A 26,494-nucleotide genomic window follows, 5' to 3' on the forward strand; every position below is an offset into this window, starting at 1 on the left:
GCATAATGTTATATATTAAGATTCTAGGGGGCTTCCCTGGTGGTCCAGTGGTTAAGACTCCACGCTGCCAATGCAGGGGGCGCAGGTTCAATCCCTGGTTGGGGAACTAGGATCCCACATGCTGTGCGGCACGGTCAAAGGATAAAACAACAACAACAACAACAAATATATATATATGGAACAAATTGGGAAGAAATATTTGTAACATATATAATAAACATTAAAAAAAAAAAGATTCTACTCCTGGGACCAATTTCAAACTATTAAAAATTTTTTTTCATTATGAAAATAAGTAAAAGGGAAATAAAAGAGTCACTTCCAGACATTACAAACTTATGTAATTTTGACATAAGTTAAGTTTGGAATACAGTGTACTTTCTATTTATGTAAACCTTTTATAAATACAATCACATCTCTATTCAGAATAGCATGGGGACCAAGAACGCAGGACAAGCAACACAGGCCATCACTATCGCCCCCCCAGTTGACATCTGTGGAACATTTATGCACTAAGAATTCCACGTTATAGCTTAATCCTTACAATAACCCGAGACCATAGGTTTTATAACTATATCATTATAACTACATCATTAGGATGAGGAGCCCATCTGTGTGAACAAGAAAACTGAAAGAGAAGTTAAATAACTTGCCTAAGATTGATGATACAAATAGTAAGGGGTGGTTAAGGAGTGGTGTGGAGTTCGAAACCCAGGCAGTCTGACACCAGAGAACTGTTCTCTTAGCCACTGCACTACAAAGCTCCCACATTACTTTTACTGCCTCTCCTGTTATGTTAATCACTTGTAATACAGACTTACATCATGTCAAGAAAGAGTCCTTCCAGTAATCAAGATCACCAGAGAAGTTTTGGTCTCAAAAACCCAAGATGGCCTTCAATGAAACAGTTGTTAAACACAAGACTAGCATTAAGCAGAAGGCCAAGACTGGGGGCAGTATGAGCTGGGGAGTGGTGAGAAACAACTCTATACTGTTTGTATAGAAATGAAAAATCAGATTTATTCATACATGTGCACAAAGATATGCATAAGAATATTCACAATAGTATTATTTATAACATGGTGGGTGGTAGAGTAGGAAAGGAGGAAAAGGAAGGCATGAATCTAAATGACCACAAAGAGGAAAATTCTAAAATATATTCTGCGATATTCATTCTATGGAGAATACTATTCAGAAGTTAAGAGGTAGATTAAACAGACAGACATACATGGTCCAATTATACATAATATGATGACATTCATACTTTTAGAAGTTTCTCTATATCTGTGTAAAATACAGAGAACAAGCTCTGGAAGGACACACTTTAATGTTAACAAAGGTTACTTCCGAAAAAGACAATGGGATGGGGAAAGGTTGAAAGAGGAAATGTAACTTTCTATGTTAATGCTGAACTTATTTGAAAATTTCAAAGTACAAATATATAGTTATATATTGCTTCAGTAATTAAAAATTAATTTTAATGAGTAAAGTAAAAAGAGGGAATTCCAGAAGTATAAACTATAACCTTTCTGGACTTTCGTTTATCAATGTATAAAACGGGCCACAAAACAGAAGTATGAAAAGGCTATGCGAAAAAAAAAATCCCTTAAAATCTCAAGCTTTTTTGACAAAAGATATCCAGAAGCTTCACTTTAGCATATTTTCACCTAATACTCAGCTATCAATCAAGAACTCTATAGCTGAAAAACGGACACTCATTTGCCAAGAAAAGCTTGGTATCATTAATAGTACAATCTAAGATTCTGTGGTACTATGAATACTAAAGAGATTCCAGAGCCTTTATGAAATAAATGAACCCTAAAGAAAACGAAACACTTCACTTAACTGAAGCACATTAAGCAGCTCTTCCTTCCCCATACATATGTTAGTGAAGTGTTGCCTTATTCTCTTTTTCATTTAAGAAAAAGTTGACTTTCCAAAGTAATTTAGGTGGGAAAATATCTTAAAAAGTATTAAAGTACCAGGTACCTCAGGAAAAGTCAAAACTGCACTCATCTCACGTTCTGTGTTCTTAACTTTTTAGCACTTTTTGAGGGAAAAATTACATGCCCAAAATTTCACAATCCCAAACCCAGACTTGTACTGTCTTTAGAAAGCAGTCATGTTCAGCTTTTTGATTTGAAGAGCGTGATATTACACGCTCTTACAATATTACACACTTGAGATATTACACGCTCAATACAAATTAATTCTGCAGAAGAAATAAAATCTGTAAATTTATCTTCGTGTGCTACTAAACCTTATGAAGTCTTATAAGACTTAAAGGCGCACAGGTACACACACACACACACACACACACACACACAAGCTGCATTAGTACATAATTTATTTCAAATATAAGATAACTTAATAATAAATTTTAACTGAATAGCACTTTGTTTTCAAAGCACTCTGATCTCATTAAATCCTCACAGCCAAACTGAATGAGTCAGAATAGATCTTATTACCCCTATCTCCATTTTACAGAAAAATAAACTGAGACACAGACTTGTTCAGTGACTTTACATCAAAGGAAGGAGTGGATTTCATATTTCCTGGCATCTTCACCCTTAAATCTCAACTGTCTCAAGAAACTACCAGAAAAATTCTACATGTCTTCCCTAGAGGAAAGTGGTTTCTGAAATTGCTTAGACATACAAAATAATGCTGCTTCAAGAACTAAAAATAATTTTTTTTTTTAGGCTGCACCACGCAGCTTGCAGGATCTCAGTTCCCCAACCGGGGACTGAACCCGGGCCTTTGGCAGTGAAAGCGAGGTGTCCTAACCGCTGGACCACCAGGGAATTCCTTAAAAACAATTTTTAAATGCCTTTAATTTATAAATCAATACAGCAGCTAACTATTTAACAATTTGGCCTTTCAACAAAAATCCTTAATTTCTCCCCCATCTGAACTCCTAAACATTCCACAGAAAAAGCTTAGTCCCTTTTATAGCACCTTGGTTTGAATAATTCATTTTAATATTATAAGGAATGATTTTACTTATTTTTTTATTCATAGCATATATATGTTCATCACCACAGTCTGTGGATACATGTATGTAATAAAATACAATTGTATCAACTACTTGAAACAGCTCAAAATATAGAAACAGAAGTCCAATTAAAAATTTGATCTCAGGGAATTCCTTGGCAGTCCAGTGGTTAGGACTCCACACTTTCACCGCCAGGGCCCGGGTTTGATCCCTATTCCCACAGGCCAAAAAAAAAAAAAAAAAAAGAATTTGATCTTATAACAATAGCATGAAGATAATATTTCTTCATTAAACTCTACAGTGAATTGATTCCTAAGCAGTACCATTCTTCCATAGGACATTCTGCTTCTCACATTTATCAATGGTAACGATTAATACTTGAAAAGCTATCTCCAAGCTTGTCTGAAATGAAAAATTATTTTGCTACAGAGAACAATTATGATATCAGGAATTTCATCTAAGATAATACTTTCAGTAAAACAGGCTTCTAATTTCCTTACTCTGGTTTTGTTCATAATCTCTAATGCAAAATAAAAAGAAAGGTTCAAATGTTATTACTGGCCGTGTAATATTTCTATAATGCATTACTCTATAAAGCATTTCTACAGTATCACATTTGATCCTCACAACTCAATTAGATATGTGATATCATTCCCACTTTGTAATTGAGGGAAAAAATGCAAGGAAGTTAAGTGATTTGATCAAGGTTCTCCCATTACTTTGGGGTTCAGACTCAAGTCTGCTCTGATAAGTTTTATTTGTCCAAACAGTACATAATGTAAAAGGCCATCAAGTTAAGGCTTAGCATATGTGGAACTGACAACATTGTTCCAGTATCCTATGTGCTCATATCCAATCTAAAGCAGTCACCAGTTAGCCACATGAGTACGTCCTCTGTGCTACAGGAAGCAAAGAAAGGGCATCAGTAATGCCTCTTTCTTTCCACTACCTAAGATTTGAGGGGAGACAAAGAGTTCACAGGCATAACAGGAAAATAATATGTAAGTCAGAAAGACAGAGAAGAAGAAAATTATATTCCAAGGAGGTCAAGGGTAATGAAAACTAATGTCAGGAAGCTGGCAAATGGAAAGCTATGAGAAGAAAAAGACTGAAATGAAAGTCTGCACCACTAGAGATGTACAACTTGTTTGAGACTCCTTTTGCAAACAATCCAGGCTCTGTGAGTTATCAGCACCAAACATCCTGAATAGCAAGACAATGTATAGGCAGTGAAGACTTCCCATGATTGTTACCTTAGGGATACAAAGGCACTAAATGTAAAAATAAAACAGTCTAATCAATTCTCTAGCATATATACCCAAGATATTACTAAAAGTCTATGTCAAATTCTCCAACCCTAACAACTTATTAATTTGTGATACTTTATAAGGGAACAAATTACATGGCAAAAACATATCTGGAGTATATCTCTAATGGAAACAAAAATGGTGTTGTCATTTTATCTTCCCGTTCATATGGCAGAGAAAGCTGAGTATGAAAACTGTACACAACAGGACATACAGTTGTTGTCAAAAATCAGGATTTGGGTGGTTTGGTGTGTTTTTTGTTTTGTTTTGTTTTTGATGATTCCTGTAAGTCCAATCTTTTGAAATAAAGAAGTACTGTGTTTGATACAAGGAATTTAAATTCAAACGTGATTCAAGGAAAAATAAGATATCAAATACTATGAAAGACAAAGGTGCAACTGACTGAGAAAAACAAAACTGGAAGAAGTACCTAGTAATACTAAGTGGAGGACAGAGAAGGAGGACAAAAAAAACCCAGGAGAGCAGTGTTTAAAAAAATGCTAATAGTAATAAAGAAATGCAAGAAAGTAAGTACTATAAAAGTTAGGATAGCAGTTACTTAGGGGAACAGGGGTACCTGCAAAGGTCTATTTCTTGACCACCGTGGTGGTTACAAGGACGTTTGCCTTATGAGTCATTAAGTTATGTAAGTGTGATTTTCTGTATGTAAGTTTTGTTTCACAACCAAAATGCTAAAAGTTACTGGTGATAAACACAAAATGTGAAGTCTTAAACAGAATTTAAACCATATCTCAAGAATAATAGAGGGATACTGTCAGATGGAAATCATGACATGAATTCAACAATGGAAGGACAGGTCTTAAGGAGAAGAAAGAGAAGAAGAATAGATCAAGTAGAAGATTTGAGGGAAAAGCACAACCTATTATTAAGTGTCTCTGCCGCCCCCCCAAAAAAAAAATTGGTGGTGGGGGGTCAGTGGCAGGGACAGGGGAAGGAATGCTATTGTTGTATAGACTACCAATGGAACAGGGAAAAAAAAATTTAATATAAATTACAAACTGGTATAACCCATTCTATAAATGTGATGATTACCTTCAGCTACCCAAATATCTATTGGAATTCTCTAAATACTTAGCATTTGATAAAATTCTTGAATGTCTTGCTAACTACATCACCTCTCAGAAGGTACAGAAGAGAATACAGACTAACGAGAAAGAAATATTTATTAACAAACACTCTGGAGGAAAAAAGACCATCTCAAAGTTTGTAACAACTAAGGAAACAAATTTGGAACAAAGTAAAACAGTCAGCCTGATCTTGAAGGGGTGGGGGGGGAAGATGCATATAGAAGAGATAGGTACGAATCCCGCCAAAACTGGAGAGGAAAAAAACCCTGTAACAGCTTACACTTCCAGCCAAGAATCCCACCAAAAACAGAGGAAAAGGGACTTCCCTGGTGGTCCAGTGGTTAAGACTCTGTGCTTCCACTGCAGGGGACACAGGTTCAATCCCTAGTCAGGGAACTAAGATCCAGCACAGTGCAGTGCGGCCAAGAGAAAAGAAAAAAAAAAAAGAGCGGAAAAAAACCCTGTAACAGCTAACGCTTCCAGCCAAGATGGAGTAACAAGAGACTGGATTTACCCTCCCTCAAGGAAAATAAAAAGGCCAAATCTATGAAACAATGGTTTTCATCAGGTAATGAAGGACAGTGACTGCTGAGTGAAAGGAAACAAATGAGCTAAGTCATACTATTGCCCTAGCTTATTGTCTTGAGAGAGTTCCCAGCTGTGACAAAGGAGAGAAAACCCAGAAGATGCCCAGTGGTCTCCCTGAGTTGAGGACACAGAGCTGGGAACTGGGCAAGGCCAAGACAGAATACCAGAAAGAGAAAAGTACACAGATAGAACTCAAGAGATCTGCAGACATCCCCGAGTATTCAGCAGAGTACTGATCAATGCACGTGCGTCAGTAAACTACTTAAGGCCAGAGGAAAACCACCTGAAATTATTAGAAGAAACAATCTGCAGCTCACACAGAGCTGTTCCCATTGGTGTGGGAAACCTCATAATTCACAGAGCACTAGGTAGAGTACTCAGAATTGTCTTACCTCAGCAGCAGGGCAAAATTAGTTTCACATCAAATGCTGTGCTGATAAACAAGATCCTACTGCAGAGCACAGGGAACTATATTCAATATCTTGTAATAAACCATAATGGAAAAGAATGTGAAAAAGAAAAAATACATACATATATATATATACACACATACACATTAACTGAATCACTTTGCTGTACACCAGAAACTAATACAACTTTGTAAATCAACTATATGCCAATCAAAACATAGACACATAAATAAATAAATGCTGTGCTGATCCCATCTAACAAAGTTTAAAAGCAAGACCCAAAAGTATCAAATTGTTTCCACATAAGTGCCTTATAGGATAAAACTCAAGAACATTTTATAGGAATACAGAAATATCTAGCACCTAAAAAGATAAAATTCACAATATCTGACATCTGGCTTAAAAACAAAAACAAAAACAAACCTAACAGACATGCTAACAATCAGAAAAATATGACTCATATGACGAGGAAAATCACCCAATTAAATATGACCCAAAATGACATAAATAATAAAATTAATAAAGAAAGACATTAAAACATTACTATAACTGAATTCCATATGTTCAGGACACTAAAGTTAGAACTTGCTAAGAAAAGACATCAAAAACATAAAAAAATCCAAACTGAACTTCTAGAGATGAAAACTACCATGTCTGAGATGAAATATACACTGAATTGGATGACAGATTAGACATTGCAGAGGAATAATGAACTTGAAATTACAGCAATAAAAACTATATAAAACAAAATACAAAAAGGGGGGAAAGGGACTGAGAAAAAATTTAACAAAGCATCAATGAGCTGCAAGGAAATTTCAAGTGGTCTAGTATATGTATAACTGAAGTACCTGAAAGAGTTGATGGAAAAAAGAAACAGAAAAAAAAAATCTTTTTTGAAAAAATAATTGCAGAAGTTTTTCCAAATTTGATTAATACTATAAACCCATAGATAGAAACACCAACGAACCAATGAACTCCAAAATGAAAGCAAGAATCACAAAGAAAACTAGATACAGGCACGCTGTAATCAAATTATGCAAAATCAGTAATACACAGAAAATCTGAAAATCAGCCAGAGGAATAAACATTAAATATAATGATTACAGCAGATTCCTTTTTAGAAACAATGGAGACTGAAAACAATGGAGCAATACTTTTTTTCCCACTTTATTGAGGTATGATTGACATATAAGAAGCTATACATACTTAATATATACAACTTGATAAGCTGACAGTAAGTATACACTTATGAAACTATCACCATCAAGCCACAAACATATCAATCACCTCCCAAAGTTTCCTCCTTCCTCTTTGGAGCAACATCTTTAAAGTAATGAAAACAAAACAAAACAAAAATACCGTTCACCTACAATTCTATACCCAAAGAAAATATATTCAAAAAAGAAGGTAAAATAAAGACTTTTTTAGACATATAAAAGCTAAAAAAATTCATCATTATCAGACCTACACTACAAAAAATGTTAAAGTAAGTCTTTCAGGCAGAATAAATTACACTAGAAGGAAATTTGGATCTACATACAGAAATGAATGCCACCGAAAAGAGTAACTATGTGGATAAATATATTTTTCTTGTTAATCAAATCCCCTTCATTAAAGCATAAACAAGCAGATAAATGAATACATGTTTTTGTGGGGTTTGTAATATATGCAAAAGTAAAATAACAAAAATAGCACAAAAGCCAGGAGAAGTGACAGTATACTGTTCTAGGTTCTTATACCTTATGTAAAGTAGTATAACAACTCTTGAATGTAAATATCGTAAGCTAAAGACGTACTCTGTAAGCCCTAAAGCAATCACTGAAATAGCAGAGTTATAGAGAATTAGTCAACAAAGGAAATAAAAAATAAACATAGAATAATGAAAACTACTGGACTAATCACAAAGAAGACAAAAAAAGAAAATGGAACAAAAGAGAGATGGGACAAATAAAAAACAAATAGCAAGATGACAGACTTAAACTTAACCATATCAGTAATCACATTAAATATAAATCACCTAAAGACTCCAACTAAAAAGAGATTATCAGACTGAATAGAAAAGCCCAAAATCTATGCTACCTACAAGAAAAGTATTTTAAATATAAAAGACACAAATAGGTTAAAAATTAAAAGATGAAAAGATATGCCAACACTAATCAGAAGCTAGAATGGCTATATTAATATCAGACAAAAATAAATTTCAGAGCAAAAGAAATGTTACCAGGTAGAAAAATATTTTCATAGTGATAAAATGGTCAGTGCCTCAAGATGACCTAACAATCCTACATGTTTATGCACCTAATACCAGACCTTCAAAAAACATGAAGCATAAAGTGATAGAATTGCAAGAAAAAATAAACAAGTCCACAATTACAGTCAGAGATTTCAAACCCCTCTCTTAATAACTGATTCAACAATACAGAAAATCAGTAGTAACACAGAAGACGTGATAACACCATCAACCAACTGGACCTAATTTACACTCAAAACATTCCACCCAACAACAGCAGAATACACACTCTTTCAAATGTACACAAAACATTTGCCAAGACAGATCAAAACTTGGGCCATAAAACAAATCTCAATAAACTTAAAAGAATTCAAGTATATTCTGTGACCACAATGGAAGTAAGTTATAAATCAGTAATAGAAATATCTTCGGAACATTCTCACATATCTGGAAATTAATAACATACTTATAAATAACCCAAGGGTCTAGAAGAAATCAAAGGGAAATTAGAAAGTATTTGAACTCAATGAAAATGCAAACACATCGTATTAAAATCTGCATAGGGCCACTGAAACAGTGCTTACTGGGAAACATGGCATTACATGCCTTTATTAGAAAAGAAAAAAGGCCTCAAATTAATGACCTGAGCATCTACCTTAAGAAACTAGAAAAAGAAATGCAAGTTAAACCCAAAGTAAGCAGAAAGAAAAAGAGTAGAAATCAATAAAATAGAAAAAAGAAAAATGGGGGTTGGGGGGTGGGAAGAGATTAATGAAACTGAAAGTTAGTTTTTTGAGAATAAAACTGGTAAAACTCTAGCCAGACAGATGAGGAAAAAATAAGAGACACAAATTACCAATATTAGGAGTTAGAACTTTAACATCACTACAAATGTACACAAAAAAGATACTAAGAAATTTATGAACAATTTAGACTAATAAAACTGACAACTTCGGACTTCCTTGGTGGCGCAGTGGTTAAGAATCCGCCTGTCAATGCAGGGGACACGGGTTTGAGCCCTGGTCCGGGAGGATCCCACATGCCACGGAGCAACTAAGCCCGTGTGCCACAACTACTGAGCCTGTGCTCTAGAGCCCGCGAGCCACAACTACTGAGCCCACAAGCCACAACTACTGAAGCCGGCACGCCTAGAGCCCATACTCCAGAATAAGAGAAGCCACCGCAATGAGGAGCCCGCACACTGCAACAAAAGAGTAACCACTGCTCGCTGCAACTAGAGAAAGCCCACACTCAGCAACGAAGACCCAACGCAGCCATACATACATACATACATAAGTTTATTTTTAAAAATTGACAACTTAGACAAAACAAATAAATTCCTTAAGAGACACAGCTACCAACACTCACAGATGAAAAAGATAACCTGAGTAGCCCAGTATAAATTAAGGAAATGCAATTTTTTTAATTAATTTTTATTGGAGTATAGTTGATTTACAATGTTGTGTTAGTTTCTGCTGTACTTTTTTTTTGGGCCGCACCGCGAGGTTTTGTGGGATTTTAGTTCCACGACCAGGGACCAAACCTGGGCCCTTGGCTGTGAGAGCATGGAGTCCTAACCACTGGGCCGCCAGGGAATTCTCTGAATTTTTAGTTAAAAACCTTCCCACAAAGAAAATTCCAGGCCCAGATGGTTTTACTAGTAAGCTCCGCCAAATATTTAAGAAAGAAGTAATACAATCCTATACAAACTCAGGAAAATGAAGAGGAGGAATACTTCCCAACTCATTCTAGGAGCCCAGCACTACCCTGACACTAAAATCAGACAAAAACAAGAAAATAAAACTATAGACCAATATCTCACATGAACTTAGATACAAAAATTTTAAATAAAAATTGAATCCAACAATATGTAAAATGGAAAATACTTCATGACCAAGTGGGGTTTACTCTTAGGGTTGGTTTAATATTAAAAAATCAATCACTATAATTCACCACAATAAAAAATTTTAAAAAGAAAAACCATATAAATCATCTCAAAAGATGCAGAAAAGGCATCCAACAAAATCCAACATCTATTTCAGACAAACACTCTCAGCAAATCAGGCATAGAAGGGAAACTTCTTCAGCTTAATAAACAACAACTATGAAACACTGAGTACAGCTGACATCATATACTTAAAAGACTGAATGCTTTCTCCTAAGATCAGGAACAAAGTATGTCCACCCTTACCACTCTTATTCAACACTTTACTTGAGGTTTCAGACGCTACAAAAAAGAAGAAATAAATGTCATCTAGATTAGAAAAGAACAAGTAAAACAACTTCCTTACAAATGACATCACTGTCTATGTAGAAAAGCCATTGCAATCTACAAAAAAGCTACTAAAACTAAGTGAATTTAGGCTCAGGCAAGGCTCAGGCAGAGAAAATATATTTGCAAATCATACCGTATATGTAATAAAGGACTTGTATCCAGAAGATAAAAAGAACTCTCAAAACTCAGTGACAAGAAAATGAAGAAAACAATTTATTCAATAAAATAAAGTGGGCAAAAGGTATGAACAGACACTTCACCAAAGAAAGTATAGGGATGACATAAAATCACATGAAAAGATGTTCAACATCATAAGTCATTAGGGAACTGCAAATTGAAGCCAATTTTAAAAACCAACGTGCCAAATGTTTTTTTTGGGGGGGGGGGGTGGGCACCATGTGGCATACAGTATCTTATTTCCCCAGCCAGGGATCGAACCCACACCCCCTGCAGTGGAAGCATTGAGTCTTAACCACTGGACCGCCAGGGAAGTCCCCAACATGCCAAATGCTGACAAAGATGTGGAGCAACTGGAACTTTCATACACCACCAGTGGGAATGTAAAATGGTACATCTACTTTGGAAAATAGTTCGGCAGTTTCTTAAAATGCTAAACATGCAACTAACATTACAATCCAGCTATTCTACTCCTAGATATTTGCCCAAGAAAAGAGAAAGCACATACTCATACAAAGACTTATACATCAATGTTCACAACACCTGTATCTGTAACAGCCAAAAGTGGAAAAAACCCAAACGTCTATCAATGGGTGAATAGATAAGCAAATCGTGGTATACCCATACGACAGGATACTACGTGTCAATAAAAAGGAATTAACTAACGTTACATGCAGCAACATGAATGAACCTCAAAATAATTATGCTGAATGAAGAAAGTCAGACCAAAAACAGAGTACATACCATATAATTTCATTTATATAAAGTTGTAGAAAATGCAAACTAACCTATAGTGACAAAAAGCAGCTCAGTGTTTGTCTGTGGACAGGATGAAGGTAGTGATAGATTACAACAAGTCAGGAGGAAACTCTGAGTGGTAGACATGTCATTATCTTGATTCTGTTGATGGGTCCATAGTGTATACATACATCAAAAGTTAGCACATTATACATGCTATGTGCAACTTACTGTTTGTCAAGTGGCACCTCAATAAAGCTGTATAAAAAATAACTTACAGGAAAAGTCTATTTTTTTAAACTGCAAAACCCTGTATAAAAGTAAATACGTTAAGTAAAGATATTTTACTTAAATAAAAAGCATAAAAGAAAGAAAAAAGAAAAAGAAGTTGCTCCTGCCTCAAAAAAATTTAAAAATCACACCCTATCTGTTTTTCATTGTGGATTAAGTGTCCATAGGGAGCAAAAACTATCAAGGACATTCAAACACTTGCCACTTGGTGGTGCTAAACTAATTATCTAAACTTGAGTTGACAAACTTTTATTAGGCACTTATTATGTGACAGACACCATGGAGAACAGAAAAATAAACAAGATAAAGTTCCTTGCGTGTATGTATCTGGCAATGTTATAAAAAGGATAAAATCTTTACACAAGCTAGAATATTCTAAACTGCTCCCCACCCTCTTGGGAGGAAAAAAAAGAACAATGTGTAAAGGTACTAAAGAAAGGAAAAAAGTTCTCCATTTGGAATAAAATTGTCTTAGGCCCTTCAAGTTCTCCTTTATTCTTAAATATTTGCTAAGATGCATAAGCTGGTAATTATATTTATAAAACTTCCAATGACAGCCTGCTGATGGCAATAGAAAATGCAGATTTTTTTTTCCCAAAGGAACCATGTCCGACATAACTCATTAAAGGTGCTCTGGGGACCACAGCAAATGTTTTAGAATAAACTTACTGACCTCTAATTTAGCAAAAGTTAGAATGAAGTTGCACAATATAGTAGCAGATAATTTTTTATATTGCTACTACACTTAAGTGGGATTGGATTTTATTTGTGTTAACTTTTTATAATATTTTCAAAAACTAAAGATAAATGAAAACATTCAACCCAAATATTTGAAATTTACTCTTAGGCTTAGGGATAAAATTCTTGCCCTAAATCTCTGTCCAAACCTGGAAACCCAACACCTACCATACACAACATACAGTCTTGAACTTTAGGAACTGTGAATTTTATAAGCTAAATTTAACAACAAGAAAGTTACAAAAATTCAGTTTCTTTGAAATCATTCAGCATATAAATAATTTAAACTTTGGGTTAGAGACAGTATCACCAGGAAATGCCAGTGTAAGCCCTGTAACTCTAATGAGTTCTACACCCAAACATCTAAGCAGCCACTTGATATCTCCACTTGAATAATCCACAGGCATCTTATACTCAGTATGTTTTATCCTAAATCTGCTCTTCTGATATTCCCAACTCTGTCTAAAACATTCCATCCAAGCAGTATCCTAAATGCCTCTTTCACCATACCCATCCTACCTCCTAAATCCCTCAAATCTTCTCTGACACTGACCCTTCATCATGTCTAGCCTGGGTTACTAAAATAACATTCTGGTCTCTCTTCCCCAATCTAATCACCTTCCAATAATCTGTGTAAACTGTAAAATGTATAACCACTGCCAAAAATGATCTTAATAAAATGTACATCTGACCATACCACACCTGAGCTTAAAATCCTTCTGACACTTTACATCTACAGCTATGCAACACCTGACACTCCCCAATACTTCCTGTCTTGGGCTCCTCTGAATTCACCTGTTCCCTCAAAACCTTGTGCCTTTTTGTGTGTGTGCATTCTGTTCCTTCTACTAGAACACGCTTTTATACCTTCTCTCTGCAAACAACTTCTATGAAGTCCTTCAAAAGAACACAAGTAATAGCTCGTCCAAACACTTCCAATCACCCCCATTCCACTTAATCTGATTTAGAAGTTTCTTTACTCATACACATTTATTAAGTACCAACTAGATGCGGGGAGTAAAAGGTGCTGGTGGAAAAACATACATCGTAAAAAGTGTCTAACTAAACTAGTAATGTCATGTAAATCAATGGTCACAGAAGAGTGTGATAGAAGTATGCACAGGATCCTGTATGAGATGTCAATTTCAGTTATTTCTTCAATAGATGTACAGTGAATGCCTACAATGTGCCAGGCACAGAGTAAGCTTCTAGGTATAAATAAACAAGACTCAGCCACTGCCTTCAAAGCAATCTAATTGGGGATCAGGACAAGAAAACAGACAATTACAACATATGACGGAGGTTGAACAGGCTGCCACAGAAGACCCTAATAAATTACAGCTAACCTAGAGGTAAGGGGCTCAGGCAGGATGAGAAATCAGGAAGACTTTAACTAGAGTGACACACAGCCTGAGACCTGAAGAATGGCAATTTTAACTAGAAGAGGGCATATGTTCTTGGAAGAAGCTGTATGTTCTATACAGAGAGCAGTAGTTCAGTGCATGGCTGCAACCCAGATCAGACAGCACCAAGAGTTTAGAGACAAGAGTAGAGACCAGATCACACCGGGTTTTTAAGCATGCTCAGGAATTTGGTAGTTTGGAATTTACCCTGAAGACAATTATTTGTCACTAGAAAGTCATTAGAAAGTTCTAGCATGGGAATGGTATGTCAGACCTGCCTTTTCTAAGCCAACACACAGGCTGCAGAGCCAAGAATGAACAGCTGCAGTAATCCAGGGAGGAAGCAATTCATGGTTGCTTGAACCAAGGCAGTGGCAGAGGGATGAAGAAAGGCAGATGGCTTATAATATTTAGAAGGTCAAAATGATAGGACTTTGTGACTGATTAGATGTGGGAGATGAAGGGAAAGGAGTCAAGGACAAAACTGTATGCGGTTATTCACTGAGAGACAGAATACAGAAGGAAGAAAGTAAACAATGAGTTTTATTTGGGATGCGTTAATCAGTAATGACTGTGTAACTCAAAGAAATGCAGAACACAGGTGGTTTTAAGGGTAACAAACCACACAAATTTTGAGACTGAAGACAGAGAAATATTGAGATACTGAGGATGGTACAATTCTCAATAAAGGGCAGGCAGCAGAACTGTTACTGCATCTTATGGGCATCAGTGTGCCAAACAATGTCAGACAGGAGGGCAGTATGGAAGGTGTAACAAGGATTAAACGAATGACTTCTCTTATACCAACGACTACAGACACACCATAGATTGCACAAGAAACAGTAAATAGATTTCATAAGGATTTCCTTCCACCAAAAAGTGAAAATTAAAAGGCTGGGTTACAATTCTTCATTTAGTCTCAGCAGCATTTTTCATTATGTCCCATCAAAGCAAACAATATTTGAATTCTTCCCCAAAAAGTCATGTTTTTATTAAATCACAAATTGAAATGACTTGTTGCAGACTACTGTGCTGTGTCGAGAATAAAGAACTCAGCACACAGAAGGTACTGAAATGTTTGTTAAAGAATGCTAGAAAAATAAAGAAGACATACTCATATTGTATCCTACACAAGGAAGGTTACTACCATGTTACAAGATCTAGTCTAAGAAAATTCTCCAGGAAAATCTGCTAGATACTAAGAATATTAATCTTTCTTAAGCAAGGGGTTTCACAGGACTATAAGCACATCTAAAAGGAACTGGAAGGGACCAAATTTAAGCTACAAAATAAATTCTTACTAAAAATGCCATAAAAAAATCTCAAAGAAAAAATAACAGGTGATTTCCCAATTGTTTCAAGTTATTTTCAATAGAACCAAATTCTAACACAGTCACAGTAAAAACACAGACCTAGAGTGAAATGCAAATATACTAAAACAGGACTTTTTAACTCCAAGAGTGCTATTAGTGAACACACCTCTCTTCCTCTAGTCCCCCTTCATTTTTTTCTTTCTTGCTCTTTTCTCTTCACTGAATACCTACTATATGCCAGAATGTCTGCCAGACACAGGTAAAACATTTCAGGCCCTGCCCTCATGAGGATCAGTCTACAAGTCTCAAGAAAACAAACATTCACTAAAATTAGCACCACTTCAAGGACCTAAAACTCACATTTACTTTCTTATTTAAACAAGGGAGTGGTTTTTAGTGAATGTTTTCCTTCTGAAGAACTGAAGTCTGTAATCTCCAAGGTAAGGGGCTATCTGATGTAACCCCAGTGCCTAAAACAGTGCCTGGAAGAAAGCAGATGCTTAATAAATATTTGTTGAATAAATGAATAAAAGTAAACTGCAACCATCAGAGGCACTGGGTATAAGGCCAAAACCTATTTCAGACTATCTCTTTTCTCCCGCCTTCTCTGCAATAAGTCAACTCATTCCATTAATTCAACTCATTCCATTAATTATCCTAAAGCAGGATAGCCTTTGCAGGCAGTGTCCCTATTTCTCCCTTAAAAATTCACAGGAGGATCTATATGAGAAGATGAGCGTTAGCTGAACCTACTGTGATAATCATTTCACGATATATATAAATCAAACCAATAGGCTGTACGTGTTAAGCTTATACAGTGATGTACATCAATTATTTCTCAATAAAACTGCGGGAAATAAAGATCACAGCCAGGAAAAAAAAAATATTCACAACAGAATGTCAATCTTTCCCCCCTATTTGGCTGACTGTTAAAACATATGGTTCTATATATACATAGCAACAAAGAATAGCTGAACTCCAAGAACTAATCAGGGTTTATAATCAAACTCAAACCCACTTTCACAGGCTCAGCTAATAAAAATATACATATATGAAACACTGAATCCATCCACTCATGTTGACAACAACCTACCCCTGAATTCAGTCAAATCATCAGAGACCTAAATACATCAAATCGGTACCTTGTATTTACTGAACTACTTAGCTAGCCATTGGTATAAAACCATCAGCATACTAATGGGCATTATAGGGATGTGGGGTTTTTTTTACCATAAGGATACAATATGCTATATAACCAAATTCATTATAGTACATAGTATAAAGAATCTACAGAAGATTTTATCCTCGGATCTAATCTTCAGAAACTAGTTTTTTGGGGTTTTGCTCCTGGTTTTATTTTATTGTAGATCCTGTAATTCTTATTATTGATCAGGTTCCCCTCTTTGGCAAAACTGTAGTCCACTAAAGCATACAGTTTATTTAAATAATCGTACTTCCAGTTCCATTTACCTTTCTTACCCTTATTCACTTTCCTTTTGCGTTTTTTCCCTCTAATTTATTTTACATAACTATATTGCTTTAATATTTGTGAGCGGCCTTAATCTCTCTGTAGAAAGTGGCAGCAAAAATAAACATTCAACTATTTCCAAATCAATAATAACCTTACAACTTTAAGACTGTCTGAAAGATCTTCCTTAATAATAGTAATAATAGCAGCTAAAATTTAAGCACTTACCTGATGCCAGGTACTATTCTAAATGCTTTGCAAATATTAACTCATTTAATCCTCTCTACAACTCCATGATGGAAAATAATTATTAGCCCCCATTTTACAAATAAGAAAACTGGTGCACAGAAAGTTAAGAAATGTGACCAAAGTAACACAGCTATAAAGCAGTGGAGCTAGGTTCTGAACCCAAGCAATCAGACTCCATCTCCTTAACCACTGCCGTACTGTGATGATTTTTCATTCATCAAAACTATGTGACTTCTAAAACAAGGTATTTTTCAAATCCTAAAATAACACTGAGAGTTAGAACTGAAGTAATTTCAAAAATGAAGTTCACACCCATACCAAAAACCATATTCTAAACCTTTAAAATTCTGCCATACCGGGCTTCCCTGGTGGCGCAGTGGTTGAGAATCTGCCTGCTAATGCAGGGGACACGGGTTCGCGCCCTGGTCTGGGAAGATCCCACATGCCACGGAGCAACTAGGCCCATGAGCCACAACTACTGAGCCTGCGCGTCTGGAGCCTGTGCCCCGCAACAAGAGAGGCCGCAATGGTGGGAGGCCCGCGCACCGCGATGAAGAGTGGTCCCCGCTTGCCGCAACTAGAGAAAGCCCTCGCACAGAAACGAAGACCCAACATAGCAATCAATCAATCAATCAATCAATAAATGTTTAAAAAAAAAAAAAATTCTGCCATACCCAACCAATGACTTGCAGGGAAATTAAGATGATGAATAACACCTACACAGTATCTACTACGTGCCAGGCTTTGTTCTAATACATTTACTTATTAACCTTAAAAATCCCATAAAGTAGGTACTATTATCATCCCCATATTACAGATAAGGAAACTGAAGCATACAGAGGTTAAATAATTTGACTGAAGTCACTAGCAAGTGTGAAGTTAGTTTTTGAAACTTGTTTGGCTCCAGAGTCCAAGCTCTTAACTGTTATCTTACACTGCTTCTCCATATGACAGAGATTAACTTCCTCCCCCCATCACTTCCTACATTCAAAGTTCAAAGCAAGCAAAGTAGACTTAGTAGAAAAGTTACTCTACGTCCCAGATCTCAACACCAAGAGGTTCTAATTCAACAGAGTTGGGTTGTGGCCCAGCACCTATATTTTTTAAAAGTACCACATGTGAGTCTTACGAGTCTTGGTTAACATTCACTGCCCTAGGTTTCTAAATTAGACAGGTCTTAGCTGAACCTTTGGGGTGGGGGGTGAGGAATAAATAAATACAGAGAGACACATACACACATATACACACTCTTTCATAAATATGTGTGTGTGTGTGTGTGTGTGTGTGTGTTCTTTGCTATTCCCCTAACCCAAAGAAACAAGACTGGGAAGTAGGGAAGCATAAGATAAAGCCAGAAAGACAACATGGCTTTTTATGCCATGTTAACCAGCCTTGAGTATTATTTCAATGGGGACAATAACAAAATTAAGATTTTTTGTTTGTTTTTTAAAGCAAGAAACAATCAGACTTGTGCATTAGAAATAACTCCAGTGGTTGTGTAGAAGGGACGGTGGGCAAAGAGACTGCAGACAAGCAGAAAAATCAGCCAAGAGCTCAAGACTAAATGCCTGAATGAACTAAGCACTGAGAATGAAGAGGATGCAGCAAATTTAAGAAACCTCTTTAAGGTAGAACTGGTAGGACTTGGTTATTGCTTAGATGTTGTTATAGAAATGGACGTCTCCAAGTTTGTTTCACATGCAACCAGGTGAATGATGATGCCGTTAAACTAGATCTGAACTTGCTGGGGTAAGAATAAGTGGCTTTTGCTGGTCATCATAGAATTATTTGGGAGAAGGGCAGCTTTGGGCATGGAAAAATAATTTAAATGGAGTGATGAGAATGGGTATAAATTTGCAATGAGTGAGAATAAATGAGGTGACGAAGTAGAGTTAAGAAATAAAAGACTAATAAGTCAGATTATGAAAGGCAATGGCTGGAAGGAAAGGGTGGGAAAAGTCTTATATTTTACAACTCTGCTTCATCTCAAGGGTTCTATCAAAATCAATCCACACCTGAAAGAGTGAAGTGTAGTTCAAACAGAAAGGATCCCTTCTTGGAAAGTCCTAGATAAAAAACTCAAACAAGATAACCTTAAAATATGTAATGAGCCAAGCAGAAGATCAGCATCCACCCTGAAGACAAAACTGACAAGACAACCAAAGACCGTGAAAATCTGAAAACGATGACCAACCCATCATTTAAAATACTCAGTATGTAATTTTTTTTATAAAGCTTTTATTATTTCATGTAATCTTAGCAACTCCAATACAAGAAATAATGACTGGCACCACATCCATTCTGGGGATAAAGAAAATGAAGGACGGAGAATTCATGCTTGCTCAATTTCCCAAGGTCACCCTTCACAGTAACAGTACTGTGTTATTCTGGCTAGTGGTCCATACACTAAAGCAAAAACGCTGTCAAATAATTCAAAATGGGATGGAGAGGGCAGCATAAAGAAAATGAGTGAAACTCAAGGAACAGAGAAAGCTATCTGCGAAAAGTAAATAGTCCTTGGTGTTAGATGAGTCACTACCCGACCCAACTGTTTTCGAAATACTCGCGCAACGGGAAATGCTTCCAGTAGCATGCCACGACAGTCCTAACCAACAGGCATTAAGGATGTGTCCTCGGAACATGAACAGGCACTATGCGATAAAATAGCCTCCGCACCTAATCCTAATTCCTAACGAACTACCACGAGGGGGTCAATGACCACCTCCGTAAGACGGTACCACACAGTCTCCCACGGGAACATCACAGATTTGTCTAGGAAATAAATACCGTAACTAACGCCTTCCTAGACAAGCGTGCGATGTTGTAAATCTCCAGCTCCCTGAGGGGAAACATGCCCTTGCTGTTCACCATCACCAACCAACTCGGGAACCTGGTAAAATGGATCCAATACACTCTTCTTCTAAGTGCACAGCTGCAAAGCACCTGTGTTTCAGCTCTTCCCGAAGAGGACAAAGATGCCTTCACCAGAGTGAAGCAGAGGAAGGCAGAGGCGAGTTAGATGAGGAAGAGAAAAAATCCTGGAGTCCGAAGAGCAGACAGAAAGAGCTACAGTCAGAGAAAATCAAGCCAGAAAAAGAAAGGAACGGGGCAACCACCTGTCTCTTAAGAAGGCAATACAAATAAAAGCCCCTCGCCCTGGGACACAGCAGACCAGAACAGCGCCGAGGCCTAGCTGGCCCTGGAGCAGGAGCCGGGTCTCTTAATTCCCGGACTGAGCCGGCATTCTCGAGAAAACAGCGGACACCACCTAGTCATCTTCTCCTGCATCCTCCACAGGCTGTTCCTGATACAGAAGGGCCCTCGCATCCCTCTCCGGCCGCGCTCCCAGCAGCAAAAACAGCCCCATCCCGAAAAAAAACAGGAACTTTTCCCGGGGCCGTTACCTACCTTCCCGCTCACAACCCCCGCCGCCGCCATGTTTCCTGCGCGTGCCTTTGATGACGTAGCAGCGCCTCACGTGTCTCTCGGACTCACAACAACATCCGGCAAAACTAGGCTGATATCCGGGCGGGAAAGGGGCGGGGAGTGGCGGGAATGGCGAGGAGTGAGGGGCGGGGACGGGAGGAACCGCCTGACGCATGTGCGCTGAGTAGGCCTCGGAGGCCTCTCGGGTGGAGTCGGTGGTGCATACTGCGCATGTGCCAGTTTATTTTCCTGGGAGGGTGAGTAATTTGAAGTGCTTTTGCTTTGGGGTTTGGCTGGGGGCGAGGCTCCGAGCCGCTCGCAGGCCCTTTCAGCTTGGTATGATGGAAAGGACAGCATATTGGGACCCAGGAAACCTGCTCTTGGCTTTGTGGCCATGGGCAAGGCACTTCCACCTTCAGCCTCAGGGTCTCATGTGTGAAATTGAGATAGGGCTGTGGTGAAGATTAAAGGAGCCCAGCCCTCTATCCGAGGCGCACACACAGAGACTTCTCGCCTCTGTGTGAAGTTTCTGAAATTGAGTCTGGTAACTGCCACTCACACATGACCAAGAGCGAGGTATTTTGATAGGAACTGTGATGATACCATGCCCTCGTTGCTCCAGAGTCCAGCGCACGTAGCTCACAGTTCCTACACAGTTGCTTAATGGCTGTTTGGAAACAGGTTTCTGAATTTATCCAAGCTTCAGGATGGAAAATGAGAATTACCCATGGAGTGGTTGTAAAGATTTCATGGGACAGTGCATATGTGGTAAGATGATTAGTTGAGATATTAAGATAATAATTTGTTTTGTTAGTGCTGTAAAAGAATGACTGGATACTTCCCCTGATAGATCTGGCACAAGATTTGGGACTTCCCTTGCCCTAGGGCGGAATAAAAGGCCCCTTTGTACCAAAACACCTGTGCCCATTGAAGTACTTCTCTCTTCACACAGTGAAGAGAGGTTAGAAGATTTCGAGGTTGGTTGAGTAAGTGGCAACCAAAGGGAATAACAGAGGAGGAGAGTTGCTGGTTCTGTGAATATTGGGGACCTAATGGGTGAAGGAGGTGGCAAGACCTTCGATGGGAATGGATGTATAGTACTACTAGGAAGGCTGCATCAGAGATTTCAACCATAGCCAAGACCCCACGCCCAAGCTTGGCATTCACTTGGCAAAACAGCTCACCTGCAAAGGATAAACCAGCTGGGGAAATGAGCATATTAGCGGTAACCAACATTGAATGAAGACTTGAGGGCCTTCCCCAAATGTACTGGACTAAGTATGACTCCCTAGAACTTTCATGCAATCTTAGGTGTGATGTGTAGAGCCATGATAATGACCCAGGATAAATTTTCCGCCAGCTCAGAGTAACAGGGTGTGGTTACAGAAAAGTTTTAATGACATTTCTTATGCCCTGTGTTTTGGAGAAAAGTTGAAGCCCTTAGTAGAGTACTAGGAATAAGATACTCAATAAATGGTAGCTATTATTTATATAATAAGCTTGGGAATTAAAGGTTTCTCATTGAAAATTTGGCACCCTAGGTTCATCTGCTATTTCTTCATATTCTTAAACCTAATCCTGCAGCTGCCCCTTAAATTCTGGTGCTACTCATGGGCTCTCCTTAGACTTCTTTACTTTTTTCCAAAAGCTATTCCTGGGCTATTATCTTCATATTCTGATATCACCACCTCCTAAATGCTGATGGCTCCCAAAAATCTCAAGCCCAAGTCTCTCTTTCTTTCCTAAAATCTAGAGCCTACACCTACTGCCCCTTTTTCTTGAATGACCCACTCACACCTCAAAAAATCCTAAATCTTTACTACTCAAAGTGTAGTCTGCAGACCAGCAACACCATCATCACCTGGGAGCTTCTTGGAAATGCAGAATCCCAGGTTCCACCCCAGAACTACTGCATCAAAATCTGCATTTTAACAAAACCCCCGGGTGATTTGTGTACACATTAAGGTTTGAGAAACACGGTCTTAAATGAAACTTAAATTTTGCTTTTGTTCTCTGAAAATTACTACCATTTGCTGAACTAGAGATGCAGTCAGACCACAGTTTCTCCAGGAAAGTGTTGCTCTCATGTTACCCCTTTTTGATGTGTCTTCTGAGGAACATCCCTATTATGTCTCTCCTTCCTATCCCCACTGCCACTCCTATGGTTCAGGTCTCTCATTACCTCTGGTTTGGACAACTACTGTGGCATCTTAATTCATTCTCTTGCTTTCGGCTTCATCTTCCCCCTACCCCATCATTTATATTCCTACCAGATTAATCTTTCTAAAACATAAACATGATCATGTGAACTCCCTGCTTAAAATCCATCCTATCTCTTCAGGAAAGAGTACAGATTCTCCAGCGTAGCATAGAAGGTCCTTCATAAATTGTTGCTGCCTACCATTTTAGCTTTATCTTCCCAACTCAGACCCAGTTCTCAAACCATAGCCAAATAACTGCTGTTCCCTGACTGTTCCATACTGTGTCCCAAGATTGCTTCTCACTGTAGCAGATTGGCTTGGCTTGGATCATGGAACCATCCTTGAGCCAATCACAGTGGCCCAAAGTATATGATGTTCTGATTGGCCAGATTTGAATTATATGCCCACAGCTGCAGTCAAAGTACACAGAATGAGAGGAAGGATAATTCCCAGGGGAAAATCCAGGAACCATTCCAGAAAAAAGGGGGAGTGGCTGCTGAGCAAGCAAGCAGACATCAATTACAGAGGTTCCATTTCTGCACTTTCATGGTGTCACACTGTAAAATACTTAGTGGTTTACTGAACTGCCTTCCTTTCCCTACTAGGCTATGAATTATTGGAAAGCAGGGACTATGCTTTTTGTATGTGCAACCACTGCACCTGGCACAAATGCCTGACCCACAGCAGACATTAAATAAGGGTTGGTTTAACAAATTAATGTCAACTAATTCCCCATTTAGAAATGGCACAGTTATACTTTACATTCAAGAGGAAAGAGACCATTTTCCTTTCTCAATAATATCCTCTGTCTATAGGCAAAGGGAAGAAAGAAGGTCAGGATTTCAATGTAATTTGTTTCATGTTTTAGGTTTTTACTACAATAGAAGGAAAGAAATCATAGTACACTTACATATAACAAGTTGACAGCTTTTTTAAAGCCACATGCATATAAATCTAATGTAAATAAAGTCAAGTTACCTATAACTTAAAATAATTACGGTTTTCATGGAATTGAGTAATTTTATAGTTTCTAAGTTCACTCCCAGGAACTATATGGCCATTCACTAATTATAACTTATCACTCAAAAAGTCATATGATGCAAAAGAATCTTAAGAAGTACCTTAAAGAGACTTTGGACCTGGGCGGGACTGTAGAGATAGTCTTCCAGGTTTTTCAGTTGAAGAAATTGAGGCTGTTAGAGATTAATGGTTTGCCAAAGTCATGAGCTGCTTTATGGCTGAATAGAGACTTCACTAGAGATACGTGTCTTAGTCAGCCGTGCTACACTATCATCTTAAAGTGATCACTCCCCTCTCTAAACTACAGCATTTAATTAACTGTTCAGATTCTCTCTCGCCTCAGTTTGACTGACCTGCCTTTCAGGGCTTATTCCACGTCACACATCATTTATTAAGATTCCCCCAACGTTGCTGCCACTCGTTGATCCCTACCTTGCCTGAACCCTTACAACAGTCAGACTAAAAACTTTGTTTTAGCGCTTAACTATACAAGGTAGTGCCATGAAGAAAGCATAGACTTTGCCGACAGCCAAGAGAATGCTGGAGTTCGCTGGGGATAAATTGACCAGCTGAAGAAATCAGAGCAGTATTGACAGTTGGGAATCTCCATTGAAATGACCCAACCATGTCATTCTACCACGAAGAACAAAGATCAACAAGCCCCACCTATATACCTAAAACTTCCAATCAGCTTTTCTTTCCAGTCTCTTAGATATGAACAGAGAACCATGGATCACTCCACATTTGAAGAAAATCTTTAAGCAGAAAGGCAGAGACCAAAATGAACAAACCAACAGCAAGCAATTAAAGACAAACAAACAATGCAGAGAACAGAAGAAAATGTTTTAATTATAATAAATTCCTTTAGAGAGATGAGAGAAAACTTTGCATCCATGGAACAATAAAATGTCAGGACTTCCCTGGTGGCGCAGTGGTTAAGAATCCACCTTCCCATGCAGGGGACACAGGTTTGATCCCTGGTCCAGGAAGATCCCACATGCTGCAGAGCAGCTAAGCCCATGTGCCGCAACTACTGAAGCCCATGCACTTTAGGGCCCTTGCTCTGCAACAAGAGAAGCCACTGCAATGAGAAGCCCGTGCACTGCAACGAAGAGTAGCCCCTGCTCGCCGCAACTAGAGAAAGCCCACACGCAGCAACGAAGACCCAACTCAGCCAAAAAAAAAAAAAGGCCATGTAAAGGAATATTTAGAGGACCAAAATGAGCTCTTAGAAATTAAAAACGTGATGACATAAATGAAAAAGTCCATAAGTGGATTGAAAGATAAACCAAGGAAATGTCCCAGATAGTAGAACAGAAAGACAAAGCTATGAAAATAAGAGAGAAAAGTTAAGAAAATTAGTGGATTAGAACAGAATATCTAACATCCAAATAAAGGAGAGAGAGCAGAGAATATGGAGGAAAGGAAAACATTAAACAAAATAATCAAAAAATTTTCTCAGAAATGTCAGATGTGCATTTTCAAACTGTATCAGCGCACTAAGTGCCCAACATAGTGGAAAAGAAAGACCAACAGCAAGGGACATAATTGTGACATTTCAGAACAATGGGAATCAAAAGAAGATCGTAAAAACTTGCACGGGGTGGGGCAGAGGGGGAAACATGTTGCATGAAAAGGACAAGAATAAATATATCTTTGAACTTGCCAGTAAAAGCACTGGAAGCTGTAGGACAATGGAGTAAACGATTTGAAAATATTTTTAACCTAGAATGTTATACTCAACCAAATAATCAAGTGTGAGAACAAAACAGTTCATTTTCAGACACACAAGTTCAAAAAAATTGTATCTCTTACACACCCTTTCTCAGAAAGCAAATGGAGGCTGTGTCACACCAAAACAAGGCAGTTAATTACAAGAGAGCAACATGGAATCTCGAAAACAGGAAACAAACACAGGGGTATAATGCAAAAGAGGACATTTCTGTTGGAAATGTGAAATGGTACAGCTACTGTAGAAAACTGTATGGCAGTTCCTTAAAAAATTAAGCAGAATTGCCATATGACCCAGCAATTTCACTTCTAGATATATTTTCAGAATAATTGAAAGCAGAGACAGGTATTTGCACACCAATATTCATAGCAGCATTATTCACAATAGCCAAAAGGTTGAAACAACCTAAAAATTCATCAACAGGTGAATGGATAAACAAAATGTCATGTATACATACAATGGAATATTAGTCTTAAAAAGGAATGAAATTCTGATACATACTACAACATGGATAAACCTTGAAAATATTATGCTAAGTGAAACAAGCCAGCCACAAAATGGCAAATACTGTATGATTCTACTTACATGCGGTACCTAGAATAGTCAGATTTATAGTTACAGAAGGTAGCATAGTGGTCTAAGGGTGGGGGGCTGGTGAGGGAGAATAAGAATCATTGTTTAATTGGTGCAGTGTTTCAGTTTGGGATGATGAGATGGACGGTGGTGATGGTTGCACAGAAGTGTGAATGTACTTAATGCCACTGAATTGTACATTTTTAAATGGCTGAAATAATAAATTTTATGTTATGTTTTTTATACCACAATTTTTTAAATAATTAGAAAAAATA

At 37.7% G+C, this 26,494-nt stretch overlaps 1 protein-coding gene across 2 annotated transcripts in view; it reads right to left on the reverse strand.

Moving 5' to 3' along the window:
- Nucleotides 1-20,752, reverse strand: part of TBC1D15 (TBC1 domain family member 15) — a 70,978-nt gene extending 50,226 nt beyond the window's left edge. For both annotated transcript variants that reach the window (XM_007195008.2, XM_007195007.2), the window contains exon 1: nucleotides 20,676-20,752. In XM_007195008.2, the coding sequence (XP_007195070.1) occupies nucleotides 20,676-20,705 (30 nt within the window). In that variant the 5' untranslated portion in view covers nucleotides 20,706-20,752. The remainder of the gene's footprint in view (nucleotides 1-20,675) is intronic.
- Between the last annotated feature and the right edge of the window lie 5,742 nt (nucleotides 20,753-26,494).

This window comes from Balaenoptera acutorostrata, chromosome 11 (genome assembly GCF_949987535.1).
Source record: "Balaenoptera acutorostrata chromosome 11, mBalAcu1.1, whole genome shotgun sequence".
NCBI lineage: Eukaryota > Metazoa > Chordata > Mammalia > Artiodactyla > Balaenopteridae > Balaenoptera > Balaenoptera acutorostrata.